Source organism: Terrapene carolina, unplaced genomic scaffold (assembly GCF_002925995.2).
Source record: "Terrapene carolina triunguis isolate 2854851 unplaced genomic scaffold, T_m_triunguis-2.0 Scaffold742, whole genome shotgun sequence".
NCBI lineage: Eukaryota > Metazoa > Chordata > Testudines > Emydidae > Terrapene > Terrapene triunguis.
In genome coordinates this window covers 182,236-206,773 of record NW_020665093.1, presented here as the reverse complement: position 1 = coordinate 206,773, position 24,538 = coordinate 182,236, and the positions used below count along the sequence as shown (strand labels likewise).

General features: G+C 47.4%; 1 protein-coding gene across 4 annotated transcripts in view; it reads left to right on the top strand.

Moving 5' to 3' along the window:
- Nucleotides 1–7,111, top strand: part of PPP1R21 (protein phosphatase 1 regulatory subunit 21) — a 94,699-nt gene extending 87,588 nt beyond the window's left edge. For all 4 annotated transcript variants that reach the window (XM_024224481.3, XM_024224479.2, XM_024224478.2 and 1 more), the window contains 2 exons: nucleotides 1,844–1,969; nucleotides 5,291–7,111. In XM_024224481.3, coding sequence (XP_024080249.1) covers nucleotides 1,844–1,969; nucleotides 5,291–5,320 — 156 coding nt within the window. In that variant the 3' untranslated portion in view covers nucleotides 5,321–7,111. The remainder of the gene's footprint in view (nucleotides 1–1,843; nucleotides 1,970–5,290) is intronic.
- The last annotated feature ends 17,427 nt before the right edge of the window (nucleotides 7,112–24,538 follow it).

Sequence of the window (24,538 nt, the reverse complement as noted above, 5' to 3'; positions counted from 1 at the left end):
TAAGCAATTTTTCAATGTGTTCTGTGACGCTTTTTTGTATTTTTGTCTGATTTTTGTAAGCAAGTAGTTTTTAAGTGGGGTGTAACTTGGGGATCCACAAGACAACTCAGACTTCTGAAAGGGGTTCAGTAGTTTGGAAAGATTGAGAGCAACTGATTTAAACTACTAATAAGCACAGCGTGGCTGTTATGAGGCTTTCAGTTAATGATGACAATACTGGAAATTGCTGAGTTAGAGAGTCTATTCTTCTACTCAGACATTTGTGGTTACCCTAGGAAATACTTCTTGCCACCTTGTTCCCAGTCCTAATATTGACATTCCTAAAGTCGTATTGCTATGGCCTAAATTTTTTTTTAAATGCACCTTGTTCTATAGGTAATGCACATTTTATTTTCTCAAACTTGCAAAGGTGACTTTGCACAAGTTTTATGATAGTGACACCCATGAAAAAATACCTTCCTTTAGCTTTTTGAATAATGTCACTTTATATGCCTCTGCTATCACATCTGAAATATAAAAATATTTCATGTATTTCAGATTGATGTCAAACTGATGATGTACATCTGAAACAGCCTTACATTGATCTTTGGCATTCACTGCAACAAGATAAGATTTTTAAATAAAATTCTGTTTGACTTAGTGCAGTCACTACTGCTTGAAGATCACATCACACATAAAAGGAGAACAATATGGTGATATTGTCAACTAGCTGCCCATTTAGTGTTCTTTGAGTTATGGCTAGTGGACTGCCATTTTGCTATCCCTTGGAGTAATGATTACAATGGTAGACTTTTATTAGTAGCTCTTAAAGTACTTGACTTCTGATGCAAAACTTTTTTAAATTGCTAGTACTATGCCTAACCTTCATAAACAAGACCAGCATGATCGAAATTATCCACAAATTCTCCAGTGACTTAATGAATCCCTGTATGATTTCAAGGTATTAATGATGTGACATGATTGTGCAGCCCAGACTCCCATACAAATAGTTCCCTTGAAGTCAGTGAGCATACTAAGCATGAGAAAGGATCTGATCCTGCAGCCCTTAATCTTTAGCTGTTATTTTTCTTAAGTATTCAGATACCACACTGAAGACTTTGTATATACAGATATTTAATAGTACTGTCCTTTTGGGCCCAGTTCTATCTACCCATGTTCTTAATTGAGGTTTTGGATCACCTATTTGAGTTTAAGACCAGGATTTATGTAGTGTTTTTCTGAACTCTTTTCATTGTGAAGTTCTTGTATGATGAAATTTGACAATTTCTCTGGTGGCAAACAGGCATAATTATAAAATTGAATTCCTTCTAAAACAGTGCACCCTCAGTACATATCTGTAAAGATCCATATATCTCGCCAAAAAACCTCTCTCAAACTATTCATCCAAAATTATATAACAAATTGTTTTCTTTTCTTTTTTTTAAAAAAAGCATACTGGCTGGAACACTTATTTTTCAACACATAGTCCTGAATGTTAAACAGAACTTAATAAATAAAAACAATTGCATCTGGGCTGAAAACTGGGTTTTAGCCTCAGTGATTTTTGTCCCATGTTGTTAAACCCTTAGTTAGATGATGATCTATAAAATAGTGTAATAAAATAAGTTTTGGGAGGTGATAGTGGGGGAGACGGGGGGATGAAGTTTTAAAGATATATAAGAAAACTACCGAGACTTTTTTTCATTTAAATTTTTGCATAGTTGCTTTTCTCCATAATGAAATTGCTTAAGTGCACACGTTTGGTCAACCTAGCAGCTTTGTTGGACAACTTGCATGTCTGCATGAACAATGTGCTACTGTAATATTAGGCAAAGCTGAAAGCTACTGTTCATTCACTCCTTAGGATGAGTTGACAACCACCAAAAGAAGCTATGAAGATCAGCTAAGTATGATGAGTGACCATCTGTGCAGCATGAATGAAACCTTATCTAAACAAAGGGAAGAAATTGATACACTAAAAATGAGTAAGGTAGGTTACCAAGTGTTGTATTTACTTTGCGCATGGTCTGTAGCCTGGGTTAGCAAGTAGTGTGAAGTTACTAGCTCGTTTTTGTTGGCATGAAAATCTGAAGCCCTATCCCTACTAATCCAAGTGAATGAGAGTTTTAGGACCTAACTTGGAATCTGAAAATGACTGGTGGTCATAAACTATGTCTTTCCCTGCACTCTTAACTGTAGAGAGCTTATTACATCCTCCCCACACCAGATTAGGCTTTAAAAGGGGACTTCTTACTCTTATAAGTACCATTTTTCAGCTACCTTAAAATAAAACATACTGTTAAAAATGCACATGGAAGGATGATCAGGAAGGTGGAGGAGATAAGAGAGTCACACTGTAAGCATTCATTAATGGATATTATTTATGGTCACTCCTTCATAGTTACAATATATTGTATTCAAAGCTGCTATTCTTTCTCTCATCCCAATGATCCAGTTGAAAAGTTAGCTGCTCTTGTTTCTCGTTTTCACACATAGAATCATAGAAGATTAGGGTTGGAAGAGACCTCAGGAGGTCATCTAGTCCAACCCCCTGCTCAAAGCAGGACCAACCCCAACTAAATCATCCCAACCAGGGCTTTGTCAAGTCAGGCCTTAAAAACCTCTAAGGATGGAGATTCCACCACCTCCCTAGGTAACCCATTCCAGTGCTTCACCACCCCCCTAGTGAAATAGTTTTCCCTAATATCCATCTTAGACATCTCCCACTGCAACTTGAGACCATTGCTTCTTGTTCTGTCATCTGCCACCACTGAGAACAGCCTAGCTCCATCCTCCTTGGAACCCCCCTTCAAGTAGTTGAAGGCTGCTATCAAATACCCCCTCACTCTTCTCTTCTGCAGACTAAGTAAACCCAGTTCCCTCAGCCTCTCCTCGTAAGTCATGTGCCTCAGCCCCCTAATAATTTTTGTTGCCCTCCGCTGGACTCTCTCCAATTTGTCCACATACTTTCTGTAGTGTGGGGCCCAAAACTGGACACAGTACTCCAGATGTGGCCTCACCAGTGCCGAATAGAGGGGAATAATCAGTTCCCTCGATCTGCTGGCAATGCTCCTACTAATGCAACCCAATATGCCGTTAGCCATCTTGGCAACAAGGGCACAATGTTGACTCATATCCAGCTTCTCGTCCACTGTAATCCCCAGGTCCTTTTCTGCAGAACTGCTGCTTAGCCAGTCGGTCCACAGCCTGTAGCAGTGCATGGGATTCTTCCATCCTAAGTGCAGGACTCTGCATTTGTCCTTGTTGAACCTCATCAGATTTCTTTTGGCCCAATCCTCCAATTTGTCTAGGTCACTCTGGACCCTATCCTTACCCTCCAACATATCTACCTCTTCCCCCCATCTTAGTGTCATCTGCGAACTTGCTGAGGGTACAATTCGTCCTATCATCCAGATCATTAATGAAGATGTTGAACAAAACTGGCCCTAGGACCGACCCCTGGGGTACTCCTCATGATACTGGCTGGCAAGTAGACATCGAGCCATTGATCACTGCCCATAGAGCCCGATGAGCTAGCCAACTTTCGATCCACCTTATAGTCCATTCATCCAATCCATACTACTTTAACTTGCTGGCAAGAATACTGTGGGAGACTTATCAAAAGCTTTGCTAAAGTCAAGGTATATCATGTCCACTGCTTTCCCCATATTCACAGAGCCAATTATCATAGGAGGCAATCAGGTTGGTCAGGCATGACTTGCCCTTGGTGAATCCATGTAGACTGTTTCTGATTACCTTCCTCTCCGCCAAGTGCTTCAAAATGGATTCCTTGAGGACCTGCTCCATGATTTTTCCAGGGACTGAGGTGAGGCTGACCGGTCTGTAGTCTAAATACTAGAAAGTGAAATTTTAATTAGTTTCAATCTAAAACAAAAATAAAATTAACTAGTCTGCTGAGCAAAAAGTACAAAACAGATCTAAAATGGACTTAAGCTATTTTAATTTATCTAAGATCTCACTATTAATACAGGTAAATCTGTTTTAAATATAAATTGTAACCAGGGCTGGCTCTAGGCACCAGCCCAGCAAGCAGGTGCTTGGGGCGGCCAACGGAGAGGGGCGGCACGTCCGGCTCTTCGGTGGCAATTCGGCGGCGGGTCCCTCTCAGAGCGAAGGACCTGCCGCCGAATTGCCGCTGAAGACTGAAGCGGCAGCGGTAGAGTTGATCGCAATTGTGGCTTTTTTTTGTTTTGTTTTGTTTTTTGTTGCTGCTTGGGGGGGGCAAAAACCCTGGAGCTGGCCCTGATTGTAACAATAGTGTCCCTTTAACAATGTTACTTTATCAGGATCTGAAATCATAATACCCTCATAATACCGAAGCGCAAGGATGCCCTTTTGGTTGTCTCTCCTGTGGTGGAGACTATTTGTGCCATATTATAATGTTAAAAAATCCCTCTGGAAAATAGTCACTGCACAAATGGTGTAAGTTGCTTATTAAAATAACAATGTCTGAAACATTTGAAAAGTAAAGAAAACCCTCCTTCTCCCCCCATAACCTTAGGTACTCAAGCAGTAACTTCACAATTTCACTTAAAATGAGGCCCTTTTAAATATGGAAGCATGACAAAGTGAAAGTTGCAGATTTGGGGAGGGTTTTGTTTCCAAGTCAAAACAGCAAGAAATAACAAAGCATCAAACACTGCCAACATTTAACCAGTTCTGCTTAAAACAATTAAACGATGAACTCCTGCAAATAGACATGCATTTTTGAATTACTGACATCCTGTTAATGGAAAATGATAAATTTAGAACTCTTCGCCAGACTGTGCTGTAAATATCCTGTTTAAAACAAGCTAAAATAGGATAAGGTCACTGTTTTCTTAAGAAAAATTGATACAAAATAATTCCCAGTATTTATTCCTTTGGGCAATTATCCTGTAAGGGTTTTATTAGAAACAAGTACCATTTACTGATAAAATCTCACTTGCCTTCACAGCATTTGAATGATGGTGTAATCCTGAGAATGTGGACACAATTTCAGTGCCTTTCTTCTAGATTTTAATTAGAATAAAATATTTGTGGTTTTGATGACTATGAAAGCTGTAATCCTTTCTTCCCTCAGTTATAACAAGTGTAATGGGAATTTATAGAGTAGACACAAGATTTTAAATACAGAAGCTTTCTTTTCTTCTTTCTTACTTGGAAATTTAATGACTTTTTTCTCCTATGCTGCATTTTCTTTTGTAATGTTTTCTCTGTATAGGCATCAGATTTGTTCCTGTTTGTGGTTCATACAAGTTATTTTCATATGAATTATGTTCTTCTGTGCATTGTTTATTTTTCACTACAGGGAAATTCCAGAAAGAACAAAAGTCGATAGTTTACGGCCAATCAACTGTCTTTCAGATGTTGCTACTGCTACACAGAATTGCAGATGCTGAAAATTCAATGTCACCCTCTTGGCTAGTTCTTAAAAGGAAACAGAGGTGGGTTTGGCCTAGTAATAAGTCATTTGGTGCTGTATATGAATTTGACACATTTAGAACTTGTAATCAGTAAAACAGACAGAATTTAATGTTGGCAGTTAAAACAAAGAATTTTCACTCATGGTTAACTTGCATCGGAATTCCCTTAGGTTGTTTTTACTGTACACTTTTTGAAATTAGATTTTAATGTAATCTAATTAAGATTATGTATATTTTCAAATTCAAGTATGGGTTAAACTTGGTAGCCGTGCGATAGTGTGTTTCTGGATAAAATGTTTAAACTGTCAACATTCATACATTCCATTCTTTGCTGTTCTTAAAAAAAAAAAAAAAAAAAAAAGTGTCTCAAGATTCATTTGAAAATGTAACATTTTTGGCCATGCAAGCTGTGCATTTTGTGTACATTTATTGTTTCCTCCTGCTCTCAGATCTTCTGAATTAGTTGGGATGGTTGCTTAGGGAACCTGATGTCAATAAATTCAAACTTAAAGTGAACTGGCTCAGTCTTGTTTGGGGTATATGCAATATTGGAAACTTCAGTTTCTCATACTTGGGGGCTTGGGTTTTGAACTCAAGAGGACAAGTAGCTCAATCAAGAAATGCTCATGAAATTGCATTAAAGACTTGTTGGGGAATTTTGTTTGTATTTTAAAATGTGCTGGTATAAAAATTTGCTCATAAAATCTAGAGCAAAAAGTGACCATAAAATGTTGAAAGGGAACAAAGATATTTTTTGTAAAGTCCGCTGTCTCAGCAGTGTAACAGCACACAGGGTAGGCTGATCTACTACTCTCTAGAAGTTATTAATTCACAGATGACTTAAACACTGAATTTGTAAAGCAGTTAAAACATTTTATGGTATTATGAAGAAGTTTCCCTAATGGACTGACTTTTAAAAAAAAAATCTGTTTTTTATTGTTTACTCATAATTATAATTTATTTAGGAAGCCTGTAAATCTCTCTCTCATAAGATTTTCAGCACAGTCTAATACCACAAGTAGAGGTGGGCATGAAACGATTTTCCCATCCCTTAACTATTTTCATGAGTTAGCATTGAGACGAAGCTGAGATCTTTTGATAAATGAGAGGCCAGCCACACCCTAGAACAACCCGGTTGTTAGTGCATTCATGTGAGCAGGGGAAGACCTGGGTTCAAGTTTCTGCTCCAAATCAGGCACAGCAAGGATTTTGACCTGGGTCTCCCACATCCCAGATGAGTTCCCAACCCACCAGGCAGTTGGCTATTTTGGAATGTGGTTGATCTCTCTCCTGTTGGAGCTTTTCCACTTTGAATAAACATTGGGCCAGAGAAAGTGACACTGACTCTCTAGCTCAGTGATTATGGCTCCCACTTGGCAAGTGGGAGAATCGGGTTCAAGTCCCTGCTCTAATGAATATTTATTTATGCCAAGTGGAAAAGGAAAGATTGAGACCTCAAAACCCAGAATAGCAATGAACTGTTTTGATGAATTGGCATTTCCCAGTGAAAAAACATTGTCAAATTTCCGACCAGCTCTAACCATAGGTTTCCACAGCATAGTGTCTGACAAAAATCAGTGTTGCTAAATGTTTTACATTGAACTTCTATTCCATAATGGATTATATGGCACTTATCTGTCCTAAATGCAAGATTCACTCTGTAATGTTAGCCAAGTCAATGTGTATTGAGTCCATAATAAAAAAAAATCCAAGTCACAAATTTAATATTGCTGAGGTGCCTTTTTTGAGTGTACCTGTCTAGACTGTGTTCTGCCTCTTACCAGCAGCTGTTTTAAGTATAGCAAAGTCCTCAGGGACAAGCACATAGGAAGAGCTATGTTCCATCAAGATTACTTCTAAAAATACAATGTTGTCTTGGCTCTGAATTGTTCCTCCTTTTATGTTGTAAATAGAGTAGAACTGAGAGTCAACGTATACTTCTCTTCTCCTCCCTTGAAGTGACCTGTGCAGGAGGCTTCTATCTTGCAGTGAGAGACACCTTAGTTGCCCTGTTTTGCGTCTCCAAATCAAATTATTAAATGTATGTTTTATAGTGTTTACTATCACTTACATGTTTAATGGAGGTTGCACACATAGTCGCATTCAAACATCCTTTCTACTTTCTTCAAACTTTGTGAAAAGATCCTTTGAACTTTCCTAAGCTTAATCTCTGCCAGAAGGTGATGTTTTTGGAAAGTTTAATCAAAAGGTGCATTGAAGATTGAGGTTAATAAAAAAACTGCTTAAAAGCCACCCAAACTTTTTATTTGTGATCTAATAATCTGAGTGACAAAGGCATATTTTTGTCACCTCTATTTAATTGCTGTAATACACTCTCTGGGGTGACAACTTTGAAACTGGAGTTAATGCTGGAGGTGGCAGCCAGTGCAATAAGCAGAGTTTCATGCCAGGAGCATGTCCATTCTTCTTTGAGTGCTTGCTCATGTCCATTGCATTATAGGTGTATGTGCTTGCCACGTGCATCGGTGCTGGAAGTTTTTCCGCCGGCTCTTCCCTCCCTTAGTTCCTTCTTACTGCCAGTGATGGTGCTGGAATGTCTCCTTGCCTTGGCAACCTTTCCTTCTCAACTGTCTAGTTGTGATTCTCTGTATGTCGTTCTTAGAAAGTTTTGTATAGTTTATTAGTTCCCTTAGTGCATAAGTTAGAAATATTTAGTCCCCTATGGGACTTAGCCTAGGGATGGGGCATGCCCCAATCCCTGGGCTTCAAGCCTTGTGACGCTGCAAAAAACATATGCCAGTCAGTGATCCCTATCAAAGCTGTCTGAAGTGTTTGAGGGAGACCCATGTGACCAATAAGTCTCGCATTTGTAAAAGTTTCAAGCCACAAACCATAAAGGAGCGGGGTATTCAACTTAGAGCGTTCCTTGTGGAGTTGGCCCTCACACCGGCCTCAGAGCTGGCTAGATCAGACTCTGCTCCAAGCACCGAGGCATCGGTGCTCTGCACGCTGCTGGCACTGGCCTCTGACTGGTGCCGATCCCCATCCCTGGTACCGGCTAAAAAGCAAAGAAAGGCCGGAAGAGGGCATTATCCTATGTCCCGTAAAGAGAAGGAGAGAGCCAGAGGAGAGCAAAGACCCACATGGGGCAGCTCCTCCCCTCCGGATAGTGGCCAGGCTCCAACACCCGTTGAGCTGTCGAGCCCCCTTCAATATCTGCCCAGGAAGCAGCAGAGGCACGTGGCACCTGGCGGTGCAATCCACACCAGAGGCCTTTCAGGCTGCTAAGGACATATTGTCCCTTGTGTTGCCCCCCATGCTGGCTAGCGAGGTGTCCCATTCAAGGGGTAAACCTGCCCTGGGACTTTTCGAACAGTCTCCATCGGTGAGGCACCACTCTCCGACACAGGGGATGTCCCACCAGCACTCGCCTGAGCAGTGCCGCCAGATCCCAGATACGGGTTGGCTTACCTGTCAGAGTGCCTGGCGTTGTTCTCCACACTCTAGGCAGCGTTCCCCAGGATCCCAGTGCCGATTGCCAGCTGTCTGGTGCAGACCTGTGGAGGCGTGTCACCAGTCCCCAGAGTCCTGTCACCAGTCCCCGGAGCGTTTGAGTCGATCTCCAAATTTGGGGTACCACTCTAGAGGGTAAAGATGCTGGTTTCCAGTTTGCCCCTATGGATCCCCATGGGCATGTTGATGTTCTCCTGAACCAAGACTTCGATTCTCTCGCTCCTGGTCCACAGAGCGGCACCACTCTCAAACCATGAGGCGTCGATTGCTAGGATACCGCCGCCGATCCACTGAACACTGCTGCCGGTCCCGGGAGGTGCGGCACCGAGAGCAGTCTTCCCGGTACAGGTCACAGGTGGAGACCCCTGGAGAAAAAGGAGTGACGGGAACGGGGTAGATAGGCAGCTTTGGTACCAGCCTGGTCCCCCAGACGAGTCTCTCCCTCCTCTGGCTCAGAGAGTGAGGAGGATCATCTGCCTGCAGGCCAAGGCCATCCACCAGAGGCATTGACATTCCCATCGGGACTACCAGTGGTTGCATGGCACCAGGGCCAATGGCTGCCTCCCTGGGAGCTATGGAGTCCCGGGGGTTTCCCCAACCATCGCAGGGGCACCGATCACTCTCAGGGGCATCTGAAAAACGGTCAGCAACAGTCTCCCGCCTGCCCCTGGTCTCGGAAGCGGAGTCAGAGCAAGGTCCCTAGGGTCAGCCAGCCTCAGCTGAGGCTCCCCTGGCGGAGGCTATGAAGTTGGCAGACGCACCGTTACTCGCTTCCTCATCCTCTTCACCTGATGAGGCAATAGCGGGACCATCCCACACAGTTCCCCAGGACAATGTAAAGGCTCACCAGGAGCTTCTAAAGAGGGTGGCATCTAACCTGCAGTTGGTGGCTGAGGAGTTAGCAGAACCCTCACACTCCATGGTTGATGTTTTAAGCATAGCAGCCCCCTCCAAGGTGGCATTGCCAGTCCACGAGGGAGTGTAAAGCTGATCAATGCCTTGTGGCAAACTCCCTGCCCCCCACCTCCAAGTGGGCGGAGAGGAAGTATTTTGTCCCTGCTAAGGGATTTGAATACCTATATACACCCCTGCTCCAAGCTCATTGGTGGTATCAGCGGCCAATTAGCACAATAGACAGGGCCAGCTGGGATTGACCCCTAAGAATAAGGAGGCGAAGAGGCTCGATCTCTTTGTCAGAAAAATGTATTCTATGGCAAGCCTCCAGTTAAAAGTGGCCAACAATCAGGCCCTACTTGGCTGTTATGATTTTAACATTTGGCAGTCCATGGTCAAGATTGCAGACTCACTACCAGAGGAGACCAGGAAGGAGTTCCTGGCTATTCTGGATGAGGGCAGAGCTATGGCCAGGGCAGCCCTCCAAGGAGCAGATGTGGCAGACTCCGTAGCCTGGACCATAGCCTCAGCCATTTCTATGAGGCACCTGGTTGCAGTCGTCTGGCCTGTCAGTGGAGGTTCAGCAGTCCATCCAGTCCATCCCCACAGCGGCTGGAGCCCTGGGCCCTTTAAACCACCGCCAGATAAGCCAGTCCAGTCCGGCACAGAGTACCGGCTTACTTTCACCTCTGATTGTAGGTGTGTGTGTGTTCGCCACATGCACTGGTGCCAGAAATTTTTCCCTCAGTGGTATCCGTAGGGAACCAGCTTTGGTGCCCTCTGGAGTGGTGTGCATATGTGCCGGCTCCCCCCTACCTCAGTTCCTTCTTGCCAGAACTCCGACAGAGGGGAAGAAGGGTGGGTCATGGAATGGACATGAGCAACACATCTTGAAGAACAGTTATGAACGGTAACCATCTTTTCTTCTTCAAGTGCTTGCTCATGTCCATTCCATTGTAGATGTCTCCCAAGCAGTACCACTGGAGGCGGGTGGGAGTTCATTGACGTGTCGATTGCAACACAGCTCTGCCAAAGCCAGCATCGTCTCTGGCTTGCTGGGTGATGGCATAATGTGTCAAGAAAGTGTGTACTGGAGACCACGTTGCAGCCCTGCAGATGTCCTGGATAGGGACATGCCCCAGGAAGGCAGCCAAAGACGCCTGAGCCCTAGTCGAGTGGGCCTTCGCTATAGGCAGAGGCACATCATGTGCAAACTCATAACAAGTACGGATGCGGGTGGTTATCCAATTTGAAATCCTCTGAGAGGACAACGGAAGGCCCTTCATCCTGTCAGCTATTGTGATAAAGAGCTGGGCCGATCTGTGAAAGAGCTTGGTGCGCTCCAGGTAGAAAGCCAGGGCACACCTGACATCTAGAGTGTGCAGCCACCTCTCTTCATTGGTCGTGTGAGGCTTTGGACAGAACACCGTGAGGAAGATACCCTAGTTGTCATGGAAGGGTGACACCACCTTTGACAGGAAGGCCTGATGGGGCCGCCGCTGGACCTTGTCCTTGTAGAAGGACCTGGACCTTGTCCTTGTGTACGCGGGGGCTCTCAAGTGAGGGCCTTAATCTCAGAGAAGTGTTTTGTGAGGTAATAGCTACAAGGAATGCAACCTTCCATGACAGGTGGGAAATGGAACAAGAAGCCATAGGCTCAAAGGGCAGACCTGTGAGCCTGGAGCGGACCAGGTTGAGCTCCCATTGGGGAACCGGGTCCCGGATCAATGGAAAGAGGCTTTCAAGGACTTTCAGGAACCTGATCATCATCTCATGCAAGGATACCGATCTACCCTGGATGCGAGGATGGAAGGCCGATATGGCTGCCAGGTGCACCTTGATCGAAGAGAAGGCGAGGCCCTGGAGCTTTAAGTGAAGCAGGTAATCCAGGATGGACTGCAGACACAACTGGGTCAGGGAGATACTCCACTCCAAGGCACAGCTGGGAAGTGACCACAGTGCTGCTATGGCCAGGTCCATGAGCATGCCAAACCAATGCTGGTGAGGCCATGCTGCGGTGATCATAATGAGCTGTGCCTTGTCCCTCTTGATTTTTGAGAGGACTTTGCTGATGAGTGGAATTGGCAGGAAGGCATACGTCAGGTCTCTTGACCACGACAGGAGAAAGGCACTGGAAAGTGAGCCTCTGTCGAGGTCTTGCAGAGAGCAGAACTGATGACACTTCCTGTTCTGTCTGGTGGAGAACAGATCCACTCGGAGAGCACCCCGCTTTTGGAAGAGCATTCTGACAACCTCTAAGTGAAGGGACCACACGTGGTGAGAGAAGGACCTGCTCAGGCGATCCGCCTGCGTGTTCCAGACCTTGCCTAGGTGATGTCTGGCCGGGGAGCAGACTGACGCCAGCTACATCTGAAGGGTCCCTGAAAAGAGATGGGGAGGGAGAGGGGACAGAAATAAAGTGGAGGGTATACCCCTCTGCTACTGTGCTGAGGACCCACTGGTCCGATGTTATAGAGGCCCAGGCAGGGAGGGAGGAAGGGAGACAAGCAATTGGAAAAAAGCAGGAGTGCTTGATCCAAGACATAGGTTGGAAGGTCACCCTCAAGCACACGCTCAAAATGCCTGCTTATTACCCAGTTGGTTGTGGGTAGAGCTCGAGTGAGCTGGGGGGACCAGCTGTTGGCCTTGCCGGTGCTTGAGCCCTTGCCCTTTCTGTGGAAGGGCTCTGTTCGGGAATGCTCCCCAACAGTAGCGGCAGTCTCGGGCCGCCACCACACCCCCTCTCCCCAGCAGCAGTGAGGGTCCCGGGCTGTGTGCCTCCCCCCAGCAGCAGTGGGAGTCCCAGACCATGTGCAGCCCCCAGCAGCATGGGCTCCTGGGCTGTGTCGCCGTTCCCCCAGACACCCGCGGTGCCTCTGGGCAGGCCCAATCCCAGAGCACCCGCAGTGCCCCGGGCCACCTCCTGCCCCAGAGCACCCAAGATTTAGTTAGGGGTATACAATACAAGTCCTGCCTTACATATAAGTGTGTTTATAGTTAATTAAAATCACAGAAATCTAACATTGGCCATGTCAGGTCTTGACAGATGTGCACTTAACATAATGGTATGTTGCAAGAGACCGGTTTTGTGCTTTAAAAGTACTGCAAGTTTGCAAGAGATTGTTTTTGTGTTAAGAGCACTGTTCTAGTATTTTGGGACAATTCTGAAATGCTTCATGTACTTGCATTTGGAAAACAGCAGATACAGTCACTATTTCATGCTTTCAATGCAAATATTTTCCAGTTGAGTGGCTATAGTCCAGCATTTACTTTAAAAAAAAAATTAGGATATTATCTTTTAAGAAATTACTCCCTCATGATTTTTTTTTAAATTACCTGAGTGAAGTTTGTATCATTAAAGTTCCAAATAATGATTAAATATCTTGGCTATTTTAAAACAGTTTAAAAACTTAAAGAGCAGTAGACTCAGAGAGGATTACCTGCCTGCAAGATTAAATTTTAAGCTTTTTTTTGAGGCAGAGACTGTCTCAAATCATCAGACGCTGTGGTGAGGTATGTTCACCAGTCCTTAAATAAAATAATTGCATGCCATCTGAGTAATTGATTTAAATCAAAGTATAAACCTTAAACCTATTACCTAACTTGTGTTTATAATATAATTTTTGCTAGGGCTCTCTCGCGATTAAAAAATAACCTAGTCGCACGGTTTAAAAAAAATCTAATCGCATAACATTTATTTAAATGTTTTGGATGTTTTCTAAATTTTCAAATATTTTGATTTCAATTACAACACAGTAAAAAGTGTACATTACTCACTTTATCATGAAAGTTGAACTTTCAAATATAGAATTATGTACAAAAGAACTGCATTAAAAACTTAAACAATGTGAAATTTTAGAGTCTGCAAGTCCACTCAGTCCTACTTCTTGTTTACAAGGTCACCTGAAAGTGAGAACAGGCGTTCTCGTAGCACTGTTGTAGCCGGCCTCGCAAGATATTTACGTGCCAATAGCGCAAAAGATTCATATGTCCCTTTGTGCTTCAATCACCATGCCAGGGGATGGTGATGCTGATAACGGGTTCTGCTCGATAACAATCCAAAGCAGTACAGACCGACGCATTTTCATTTTCATCATCTGAGTCTCATGCCACCAGCAGAAGGTTGATTTTCTTTTTTTGGTGGTTTGGGTTCTGTAGTTTCTGATTTGGAGTGTTGCTCTTTTAAGAGTTCTGAAAGCATGCTCCACACCTCGTCCCTCTCAGATTTTGGAAGGCACTTCAGATTCTTAAACCTGGGGTTGAGTACTGTAGCTGTCTTTTAAAAATCTCACATTGGTACTTTCTTTGTATTTTGTGAAATCTGCAGTGAAAGTGTTCTTAAAAGGAACATGTGCTGGGTCATCATCCAAGACTGCTATAGCATGAAATATATGGCAGAATGCGGGTAAAACAGAGCAGGGGACATACAATTCTCCTCCAAGGAGTTCAGTCACAAATTTAATTAATGCAATTTTTTTTTTTTTAATGAGCCTCATCAGCATGGAAGCATGTCCTCTGGAATGGTGGCCAAAGCATGAAGGGGCATACACATGTTTAGCATATCTGGCACATAAATACTTTGCAGTTCTGGCTACAAAAGTGCCATGCAAATGCCAGTTCTAACTTTCTGGTGACATTGTAGATAATGCTGCCCTCTTCTTATCTCCTGTAAATGTACACACACTTGTTTGTCTTAGCGGTTGGCTGAACAAGAAGTAGGACTGAGTGGACTTGTAGGCTCTAAAGTTTTTCATTGTTTTGTTTTTGAGTGCAGTTATGTAACAAAAAAAAATCTCCATTTGTAAATTGCACTTTCACGACAAAGCAATTGCACTACGGTATTTGTATGAGGTGAATTGAAAAATACTATTTCTTTTGTTTATCATTTTTGCAGTGCAAATATTTGTCGTCAAAAATAATATACACTTTGGTTTCAGTTACAACACTATACAATATGTAAAAATGTAGAAAAACAATGGAATACCAATTGAAACTTATTAAATACTTTGAATGTTTAACAGTGTGATTAAAACTGATTAATTGCGATTAATTTTTTTAATTACGATTAACTTTTTTTAGTAAATAGGGTGAGTTAACTGCGATTAATAGACCGCCCTAATTTTTGCTAATTCCTCAAAATCTTTCATAATTCCAATGGCTCCAAATTGAGACAGCACTGTAGCTGGTAATGGGGCTGGTATTAAAACATCTAGTACAGCAGAACTCAACCAGAGATAATCTGTACTAAGTCTGAACTATTTATTTGTAACCTGATTAAATGCATTGGTTTATATAGAAAAGGGAATGGAAAAATGTTCAGTAAAATAGTGAAGAGTTTCTACCTTTTCTATACTAGCGAACTTCATAGCTGTATTGCATTAGTGCTGGAAACTATAGGGTAGCCAGGGAGCAGGTGTTTTTACAACCACCTTGTCTAGTTTATTTCAGTAGCAATAAGAGGCCCTATTGTATAAGGCACTGTACAAACACATAGTAAGGGAAAGTACCTACCCTGCAGTGCTTACAGTCTCAACAGACACAGCATGGGAGGAGAAGGTGAGGAGCAGAGAAATGAAGTGACTTACCCAAGGTCATACAGCACATCAGTGGCAGACGCAAATAGAACCTAGGCCTCTTACCTTTCAGCCCAGTGCCCTATCTGCTGGATCATGCTGCTTACGACCTTGGTACAGGAGTATGTGCATAATTGTTTCCCATATAATTTAAACTATATATAAACTACATAAAACCACCCACTGCAGGCTCTGGGCAAACTTGACAAACTCTAATACAATTCATACATAACAGACTTTACAGCTGATCCACTGAGAGCACTATCCCAGCACCCATGGATATAACAAAAATTAATTATAACTCCTGCCAGCACAACCATGACCAGAGTTCCAATCTCTCACTGCTAGAGATAGATGACAGGGTATTAAGCATGCTGGGCCCTGTCTGTACTACAGCTTCCCCTTTTGCTACCACTGGTGCTGCTGCACAGTAGTGAATTAAGATTACAAAATTCTCTAGGGGAGATCTGCATCCATCCATAAAATAAATTAGTTTTTGTGTCAGGAATTGGCACAAAATTAAAAATGTTTGAAGTAAAAATATTCCAGCAGAATCTCTTCCTTTAAATCAAAGATAGGACTGAAGACGGTTTTTGGAACATTGTAAACTAAGGTCGAATAGGGACTATGGAATCTACCAAATGGAAATTTGCTCAAGGCAGTTCTCATTATTTGTATTGTACTGTGTGCATAGGGCAAATTTATGTCAATACTAATTCAGAATCCCTTCTCCCTTAAGCTTTAAATACAAACTCTTGCATCACTGTAATGCTGAAGTTACAATTTTAAGAACCAGAAGTATGCAATCAGACAGCAGCAGAGACAACCCTCCTCTCGCCCCCCCCCCCAAAAAAACCCCAAATACAATACAGTACCAATCTCTGCGGTCGAGGTCGTTATAGACAGGATGTCCTGCCCTGGTATGGGCACCCATCGATGGCCCTACCCATGCCGTTTCCTACACAATGGCCCCACTGGGACCCTTGGGACTCTTACAGAAGGCATTATAGCAGGCCCCCCAGTCGCTATAGGAAGGGAATTAGATCGTCTCCACCACCATTGGTGACTGTAACGTCAGAACCCCATGAGGGAACTGTCGAGGACCAGGAGAAGAGTACGGAGTGGGACACCACACCAAACATCAACAACTCCTCCTCTTCCCCGGACGAGGCCGTAATGCCTCTGCCACCAATAGCCACCAGTGATTTTAAAGAATTTCAAGAAGTGGTTAAATGTGTGGCTGATGGACTAACGATACCTCTTGAAAAGGTACCAGAGGCCTAATGTGAACTGCTGGGTATACCACAAACATCAGCAATTTCCAAAGTAGTGCTCTCAATTAATGATGTGCTAATGGAATCAGCTAAGACAACCCCAGCCACCATACCACCCACCTGTAAGAGGGCTGACAAAAAATATTATGTCCCCTTAAAAGGTACAGAATTTCTTTTCTCGCATCTGACCCAAATTCACTTCTTGTCAATGCTGCCAACCAGAGAGGCACGGGGTGGCGAGTTATATGGGCCCATGGTGCCTGGGCTCCAGCAATATTCAGGGCCCAGGGGCCCAGCTCCACCAATGTTTGGGGCCAGGTCTCTCCTCTGGCCCCGCCTGCTGCCCTCGCATGCCTCCCCTGAGTGTCCCCCGGTCCCCACTTGCTTCCCCCCTGGACCTCCCCTGGGCCCCGGAACATCTGCTGGCTCCCGGCATCAAAAGCACCCCCCCATCCACTAGTGCCAGGGCAGGCTGACCCTGCCCTTCTGCCTCGGACCCTTCCCTTTTCCGGTGGGACTCTCCACCAGTACAGCCTCTCCCCCCCCCAACAGTCATCGCTCCTGCCCCACGCTGGGCAAGGGGCAGTCCCATCCCTTACCCCCAGTGAAGCTACGGTGAGGAGCAGCAGCAGGGGAGGAGGTGCACATGTGCTGGAACCCCCCCCCCCCCCCCCCCCCCCCCCCGGGGGGGGGGGGGGGGTTGCTGGATCTAAGAGGGGCCCTAGGAGCATGTGCAGTGACAGTGGTGCGAGGTAAGAGTGCTGCTGGGGGGGGGAGGTGCTTTCTAAGGCCTCACCAGGACCATCATGGCCTTTACACGTGAGAAAGCGGTTCAAGCCGCAGCAGTCCCACAGGTTTTTGGGCCATTCCCGAACAGCAGCACGCTTACCCTCCATCTCACTCTCCTCGGGGGGCTTGACTCCATGACGTTACTTGACCTCCCGGCACTGGTCATGGGCCAGTCGCAGGGCAGGAGCAGATCACCATTGCGGCGCCACTCTCCACCGTGGCACCGCTACCTAGCACCGACGAGTACTGCACCTCCATGGTTACCCAGGAGTGGGTCCTCGGGCTCCGTATCGCTGGCAGATTAATTTACCTCATGGAGTAGCAGGCATCAGGCAGATATTAGGTGTCCTGTACCTCTGACTCAAGGGCTAGTCCAGCCAGCATGGCCTCCAGCCCAATGGCAGATGCCACTCCAGTGGCCAATGTGGACTCCTTGGGAGGTGCTACCATTCCAAGGCTCCCACACAGGGTGATCCCACTCAGCACCCTCAGAGGCAAGAGCGCCCCCACCTTCCCCTTTGGAGAGGAGTCCAGTTCCGGGGGTGGAAGTTGAGGAGGCCAAAGATACCCCCAAGCGGGAACCACCAGCAATGGAGGATGAGCAGGGCCCAGTGCCAGTCCAAGCCTCCTCGTCCTCTTGTCCTGATAAGGCAGAGGCGGGTATGGCCATACTGCCCATGCAGGACAATTACAAGGCTCATCAGGAGCTCTTGGCATTGGGTGGCACAGAATCTGGGCATCCAAGTGGAAGAGATAGCGGAGTCAGCCCTGGCGGACATATTGATACCCTCAGGACTGGCAAGAGTAGCCCTACCATTGAATGAGGCCATCTTACAGTCCATTAGGATCTTGTGCCAAACCCCTGCATCCCTCCACCCCACGGCAAAGCAGGTGGAGAGGAAGTTCTTTGTGCCCCTGAAGGGGTATAAGTATTTGTACACCCACCCCCTGCCAGGATCCCTGGTCATGGCCGCTGTGAACGAGCGGGAAAGACAAGGGCAGCAAGGACCCTCACATAAGGTGAAAGAGGCTGGGAAACTGGACATGTTGGGGAGGAAAGTATACTCCAGGGGGGGCCTCCAGTTGAGGAGGCACTTCTAAGGTGGTATGACTTTAATTCCTGGTCCACCATGCTAAAATTCATGGAATTCTTGCTATCACAGACCAGATACGAGTTTGCGGCCCTAGCAGAGGAGGGCAAGGCTGTAGCCAAGGCATCTTTCCAGGGGGCCTTGGATGCTGCAGATACAGCAGCCCGTGCCATGGCCACAGCTGTAGTGATGAGATGGAGGTTTTGCCTCCAGTCTGCCCCATGAGGTCCAGCAAACAATACAGGACGTGCCATTTGAGGGAAATTCCCTCCTCTTGGACCTGATGGATACCTGGCTTCATAGCCTAAAAGATTCCAAGAGCACTCTAAAGTCACTGGGCTTTCACACTCCGGCACACAAACATTAAAAGCCACAGCCTATGGGTTAGTTTTACCCAATGCAACACCAGCAAAGATAGGACTTTGGCCGACGAAGGAACAAGGGCTTTAGGAGGCGGCATACACCTCATCGACCTCTACGTCTGTGCCCGTAAAACATCCAATGGGTTCTAAACAGACATTTTGTGGGTAGGGCCAAGGACAGCACACCAGATGAGAACCTGGATCTTGCCCCTACGTTTGTGGACCATTTGTCCCAGTTTTACCGGGCCTGGATCAACATCACTTTGGGTGCTCCACATGGTAGAAGTGGGATATACCCTACAGTTAATTTCTTTCCCTCCTCCCCACCCCCCTTCCCAGTCCCTCTTCAGGGACCCTTCTCACAAGAGACTTCTGGCTTAGGAGGTGCAGTTGCTCCTAAGGGTGGGAGCTGTGGAGGAGGTTCCTATGGAGTTAAGAGGCAAAGGGTTTTACTCACGCTACTTCCTGATCCCAAAGGCCAACAGGCCTCTCAGACCAATCCTAGACCTGTGGAACCTCAACAAGGTCATGACGAAGCTGAAGTTCTGCATGGTCTCCCTAGCCTCACTTATCCCTTCCCTAGATCCAGGGGCCGGTATGCCACCCTCGACTTGAAGGACGCGTACTTTCATATAGCCATTTTCTGAGGGCACAAGAAATACCTTTGGTTCGTAGTAGGCCATGAACATTATCAGTTCATGGTGCTATTCTTAAGCCTGTTGGCAGCTCCCCAAGTCTTCACAAAATGCATGGCAGTGGTGGTGGCCTTCCTTAGAAGCGAAGAGTGCAGATTTACCTGTACCTGGATGACTGGCTGATCAAGGGTCAGTCCAGAGACGTGGTGGAGGGGCACATGAATCTTGTACAGTCCACTTTCTGGAGCTTGGGGCTCCTGATAAACGAACAAAAGTCAACTTTATAACTAATTCAGAGGATAGAATTCATAGCAGCGGTCCCCGACTCAAACCACACCAGGGCCTCCCTTCCAGAAAGCCATTTCAGGGCCATTGAAGTGATCATAAATGGCCTGAGGGAATTCCCCATCACCACAGCAAGGAGCTGCTTGAAGCTCCTGGGGCACGTGACCACTTGTACCTATGTGGTGCAGCATGTGCAGTGCAGACTGCGGCCTTTCCAGTCCTGGGTGGTGTCGGTATATATTCCAGGACGTCATCCACTGGACAAGGTGGTAACACTTCCACCAGTAGTGATTTTTGTTCTCCAGTGGTGGCTGGACCAAGACACAATGTGCACTGGCGTTCCCTTTGCAAGGCCGCCCCTTCAATGATGCTGGTCACCGACACTTTGGACATGAGATGGGGAGCTCACTTGGGACCCATCAGAACACAGGGACCATGGGCACCAGAGTTAACACCAGAGGAGTTAACCCTACATATCGATATCAGAGAATACAGAGCCGTGCATTTAGCCTGCCAAGAATTTCAATCCACCCTACAGGGCAAGTGCGTATCACTACTTACAGACAGTACAACAATAAGGGGAGCTCATTCCTCCCTTGTGCCAGGAAGTGTTGAGATTATGGGATTACTGTATAGCCCACTCCATTCACCTGGAGGCCTTCCATCTACCAAGCTCTCAGAACAAGCTGGCAGATCACCTAAGCAGATTCTTCACAAATCACCACAAGTGGTCCATTCAACTGGACATCTTGAATGCTGTTTTCTGGAAGTGGGGACCTGTTTGCAACCAGGCTGAACAGGAAATGCCCCTGTTTTGCTTGTACCTGGGGTACAGCCAGGGCTCACTCTCGGACACCTTCCTCCTTCCCTGGGGAGGAAGACTTCTTTATGCCTTTCCTCCCATGCCTCTTATACACAAGGTATTGCTCAAGATCAGGAGGGACAAGGCATGGATGATCCTTATAGCTCCGGCGTGGCTACACCAATATTGGTTCACAACCTTGATGGACCTTTCAATAGATATGTCAATCAGCCTTCCTCTGGTACTGGACTTTATCTCCCAGGAACACAGCCGCATGCTGTACCCAAACCTCAAGTTCCTCCACTTGATGGCTTGGAAGCTCTGTGGCTGAGCAAGGTGGAATGGGACTGCTCTGCACTGGTGCAAGCTGTCCTTATGGGCAGCAGAAAGCTGTCAACTAGCACTGCCTATTTGGCGAAGTGGAAAAGGTTTGCACGATGGTCAATATAGAAAGGGGGTCTCACCTTTGGAAGCTCCACTGCCCCCTTATCCTAGATTATCTGCTTTACTTGAAGAAGAAAGGTCTTGCGGTATCATCCATTAGAGTTCACATAGCCGCAATCTCTGCTTTCCACCCACCGGTGAATGGCTGGTTGGCATTCTCAAGCCCAATTTGCGCCCGGTCCTTGAAGGGCTTAGAGCATCTCTACCCATAGGTGCATCAACCTCTATCTCCGTGGGACCTTAGCCTTGACAAAACCAAGTTGACAGGGCCCCCGTTCAAACCAATGGTAATATGTCCCTTGCTCTATCTGTCCTGGAAGACAGTCTTCCTGGTAGCTATTACTTCAGCCAAAAGAGATCCAGACCCTCACCTCTGAACTGCCATATATGGCCTTCGTCAAGGACAAGGTACGACTTTGACCACATTCATCCTTCTTTCTTAAGGTGATCTCACATTTTCTTCTATCCAAAGACTCATGCTAATAAGCAGGAGCAGAGACTCACTCTCTGGACATTAGACAGGCACTGGCTTTCTACATCAAAAGGACCAAGCCATTTCAGAAGACCACTCAACTCTTTGTTGCTATCACGGACAGGATGAAAGGAAACCCTGTCTTGGCCCAGAGGATCTCTTCTTGGATCACATCCTGCATCCGCTATGACCTGGCAAAGGTCTCAGCTCCTCGCTTGACAGTGCACTCCACGAGACCGCAAGTCTCATCAGTGGCGTTCATGGCTCAAGTCCCAATCCTGGACATCTGCAGGGTGGTGACCTGGTCATTTATCCACACAGTCACCACACACTATGCCATCACACAACGAGCCAGAAGTGATGCAACCTTCGGTAGAGTGGTCCTCCAGTCTATGTCTCAGCGAAACTCCGATCCCACCACCTGGCTGATTGCTTGGGAATCACCAACATTGGAATGGACATGAGCAAGCAGGGGCAGCGAGTTACATGGGCCCGTGGTGCCCATGCGCCAGCAATATTCAGGGCCCGGGGGCCAGGCTCCACCAATGTTCGGGGCCTGGTCTCTCCCCCGGCCCTGCCTGCCGCCCCTGCATTCCTCCCTCGAGCATCCCTGCCTGCGCCCTGGGCAGCAGGCGTCTGCCCCCTGCAGCTCTGCACTGCGCTCCACTCTGCTGGCTCCCGGCATCAACTGCCGCTGCAGGGTCCTAGCACCCCCCAACCACTAGTGCCAGGGCATGGTGCCCCAGGCTGCCGCTGCCCCTGTCCCTGCCTCGGATGGATGGATGGACCCTTCCCTTTTCTGGCAGGACCCTCCACCAGCACAGGGGGGCCCCTCTGCCCGCGGTCACCACTCCTGCCCCATGCTGGGCAAGGGGCAGCCCCATCCCCCACCCCAAGTGAGGCTACAGTGAGGGGCAGCAACGGGGGAGGAGGTGTACATGTGATAGCAGACCCCCCCACACACACACCCACCATAGGGAGGTGAGGGGGCTTCCTGGACCTGAGAGGGGCCCTAGGAGAATGTGCAGTGACAGTGGTGCGAGGTGAGTGTGCTGCCGGAGGAGAGTAGGGGAGGCCCTCTCCCCTGAGAGTAGGGGAGAGGGCCAGCAGGGAGAGGGCTGGGAGGAGTCCTCCTCTCTGGCCCCAGTTGGGGGCAGCCTTCCTGCACCCCAAACTCCTCATCCCCGGCCCTGCCCCACCCCAGAGCTCACACCCCTACCCAGAGCCCTCATCCCCCCACACCCCAACTCTCTACCTAAGCCCCCTCCTGCACCATGAACCCCTCATCCCCAGCCCCACCCTGCAGGCCTCATCCCCGCACCCCAACCCTCTGCGCGAGCCCCTCCCAGACCCCCAAGCCCCTCATCTCCAGAGCCCTCACATTTTTACATTATTTAAAAATATATATATTGGCTTACAAGGCAGGGGTGGGGGTGGGGACTTGGACCCATCCTGGGCACCACTAAAAATTATGCAAACCTGCCACCCCTGTGAGTAAGAACTTGAAGAAAAAAACAGTTACTAAACTTTCTGTAACTGTTGTTCTTAGAGATGTGTTGCTCATGTGTGTTTCAAAACCCGTCTGCCTACCCCTTTATTGCAGTTTCTGGCAAGAAGGAACTGAGGGGGCAGCAGGACAGCAGGTGTCTATATACCGCGCCATGAGGGCACCACTCCAGGTGGCACCGCAGTCGATCGAATGGATACCACTAAGGGAAAAACTTCCAGGAACGGTGTACACGATACCTGCACATCTACATTGGAATGCACATGAGCAACACAATAGACTGACTTCCACAGGCGCACGTGGGCACATGTGACCCCCCCACTTTGGACTTATCCTCCCCTCCCTAGCTGCGTTTGGCTGGTGGGCCCCCGCCCTTTGCTGTGCCTCCTAGCCTCCCTGCGGTACTTTGCCCCTTGCAGCCTTCCCCTTGCTGCCCATTTGTCCCCGCCCCTGCCATTTTCACCTTGATCTCCTGGGCATGTTTCTTTCCATTAGTTTGCCTGCCCTGACTCAGCGTTTGTTAGTTTTCCTGCCCTGCCCCTGCCCTTCAGTGTTTGCTACCTCACCTGCCCCACCCCAAACTCTGGGTTTTGGTTTGGTTGCCTGCCCCACTCTCACACTTGCAGTTCTCTCCTGTGATTTGCCTGCCCCGCCCCTGGTCCGTTCCCAGCCTGCTCCCCTTTTTCCCCTACCTTGCCTTGTCCCCTCCAGCTCAGCCCATCTCACCTGTGTGCCCACGCCCCCTCCCTAAACACTTGTGCCCCTTTTCAGTTGCCCCCACATTGTTCACAGCCCTCCCGATAATGCTGTAGTCCCTCCCCTTCCCGGTGCAGCCAGAGGAGCCGGTATCCCCACCCCACGCCAGTACTCACGCCCCCCATTTCCCTTCTTCACTCAGCCCCCCTCACGCCCCCACCCCTTTGGCACCCTCCTCCCCTGCCTGCAGCCTAAGAGAAAGAAGTGGTTGGCCTTTTCCCTTCCCCCCGGCCCTTCCATTGACACCCTCCTCCCCTGCTCGCAGCCTAGTGGGGAGGAGTGGTAGGCCTTTGCCTCCCTTCCCCCTCTCCCTCTGGTGTTGTCTCCCACCCATTGCTATGATGGTGGGGGAAACTGGGTGGAGCCCCTCCCGCCGACTCTGGGACCCCCCCCGCCAAGTCCCCCATCTCTCCCAGTGGCCAACCTCTCGACCACTGGTCCAGACTCCGCCGCTGCCGTTGCCACTACCCCCTCCACTTCGGGGGGAGCCCCCTCAGCTGGGAAAAAGGGCCAGGGGAATAAAAAGGGCAAGGGCCCTGCCCGGAAGACACAACCCACTGCGGTTGGGGCCGCCCACCCCTCCATGACCTCGTCATCTGCCACGGCTCCTCCTGTTCCTTCCACCAGCTCTGGGAGCGTTCCACCTTTGGCCCCCAGAGCGTACACAGCAGCCCCTATGCATGCCGCCACATCATCTGCCCCGACCGCCACCTCCAGCTCCATCCCTGGCAGCTGGGGTCCCTTTCCCACCTGACCAGGAAGCATGGCGTCCGTT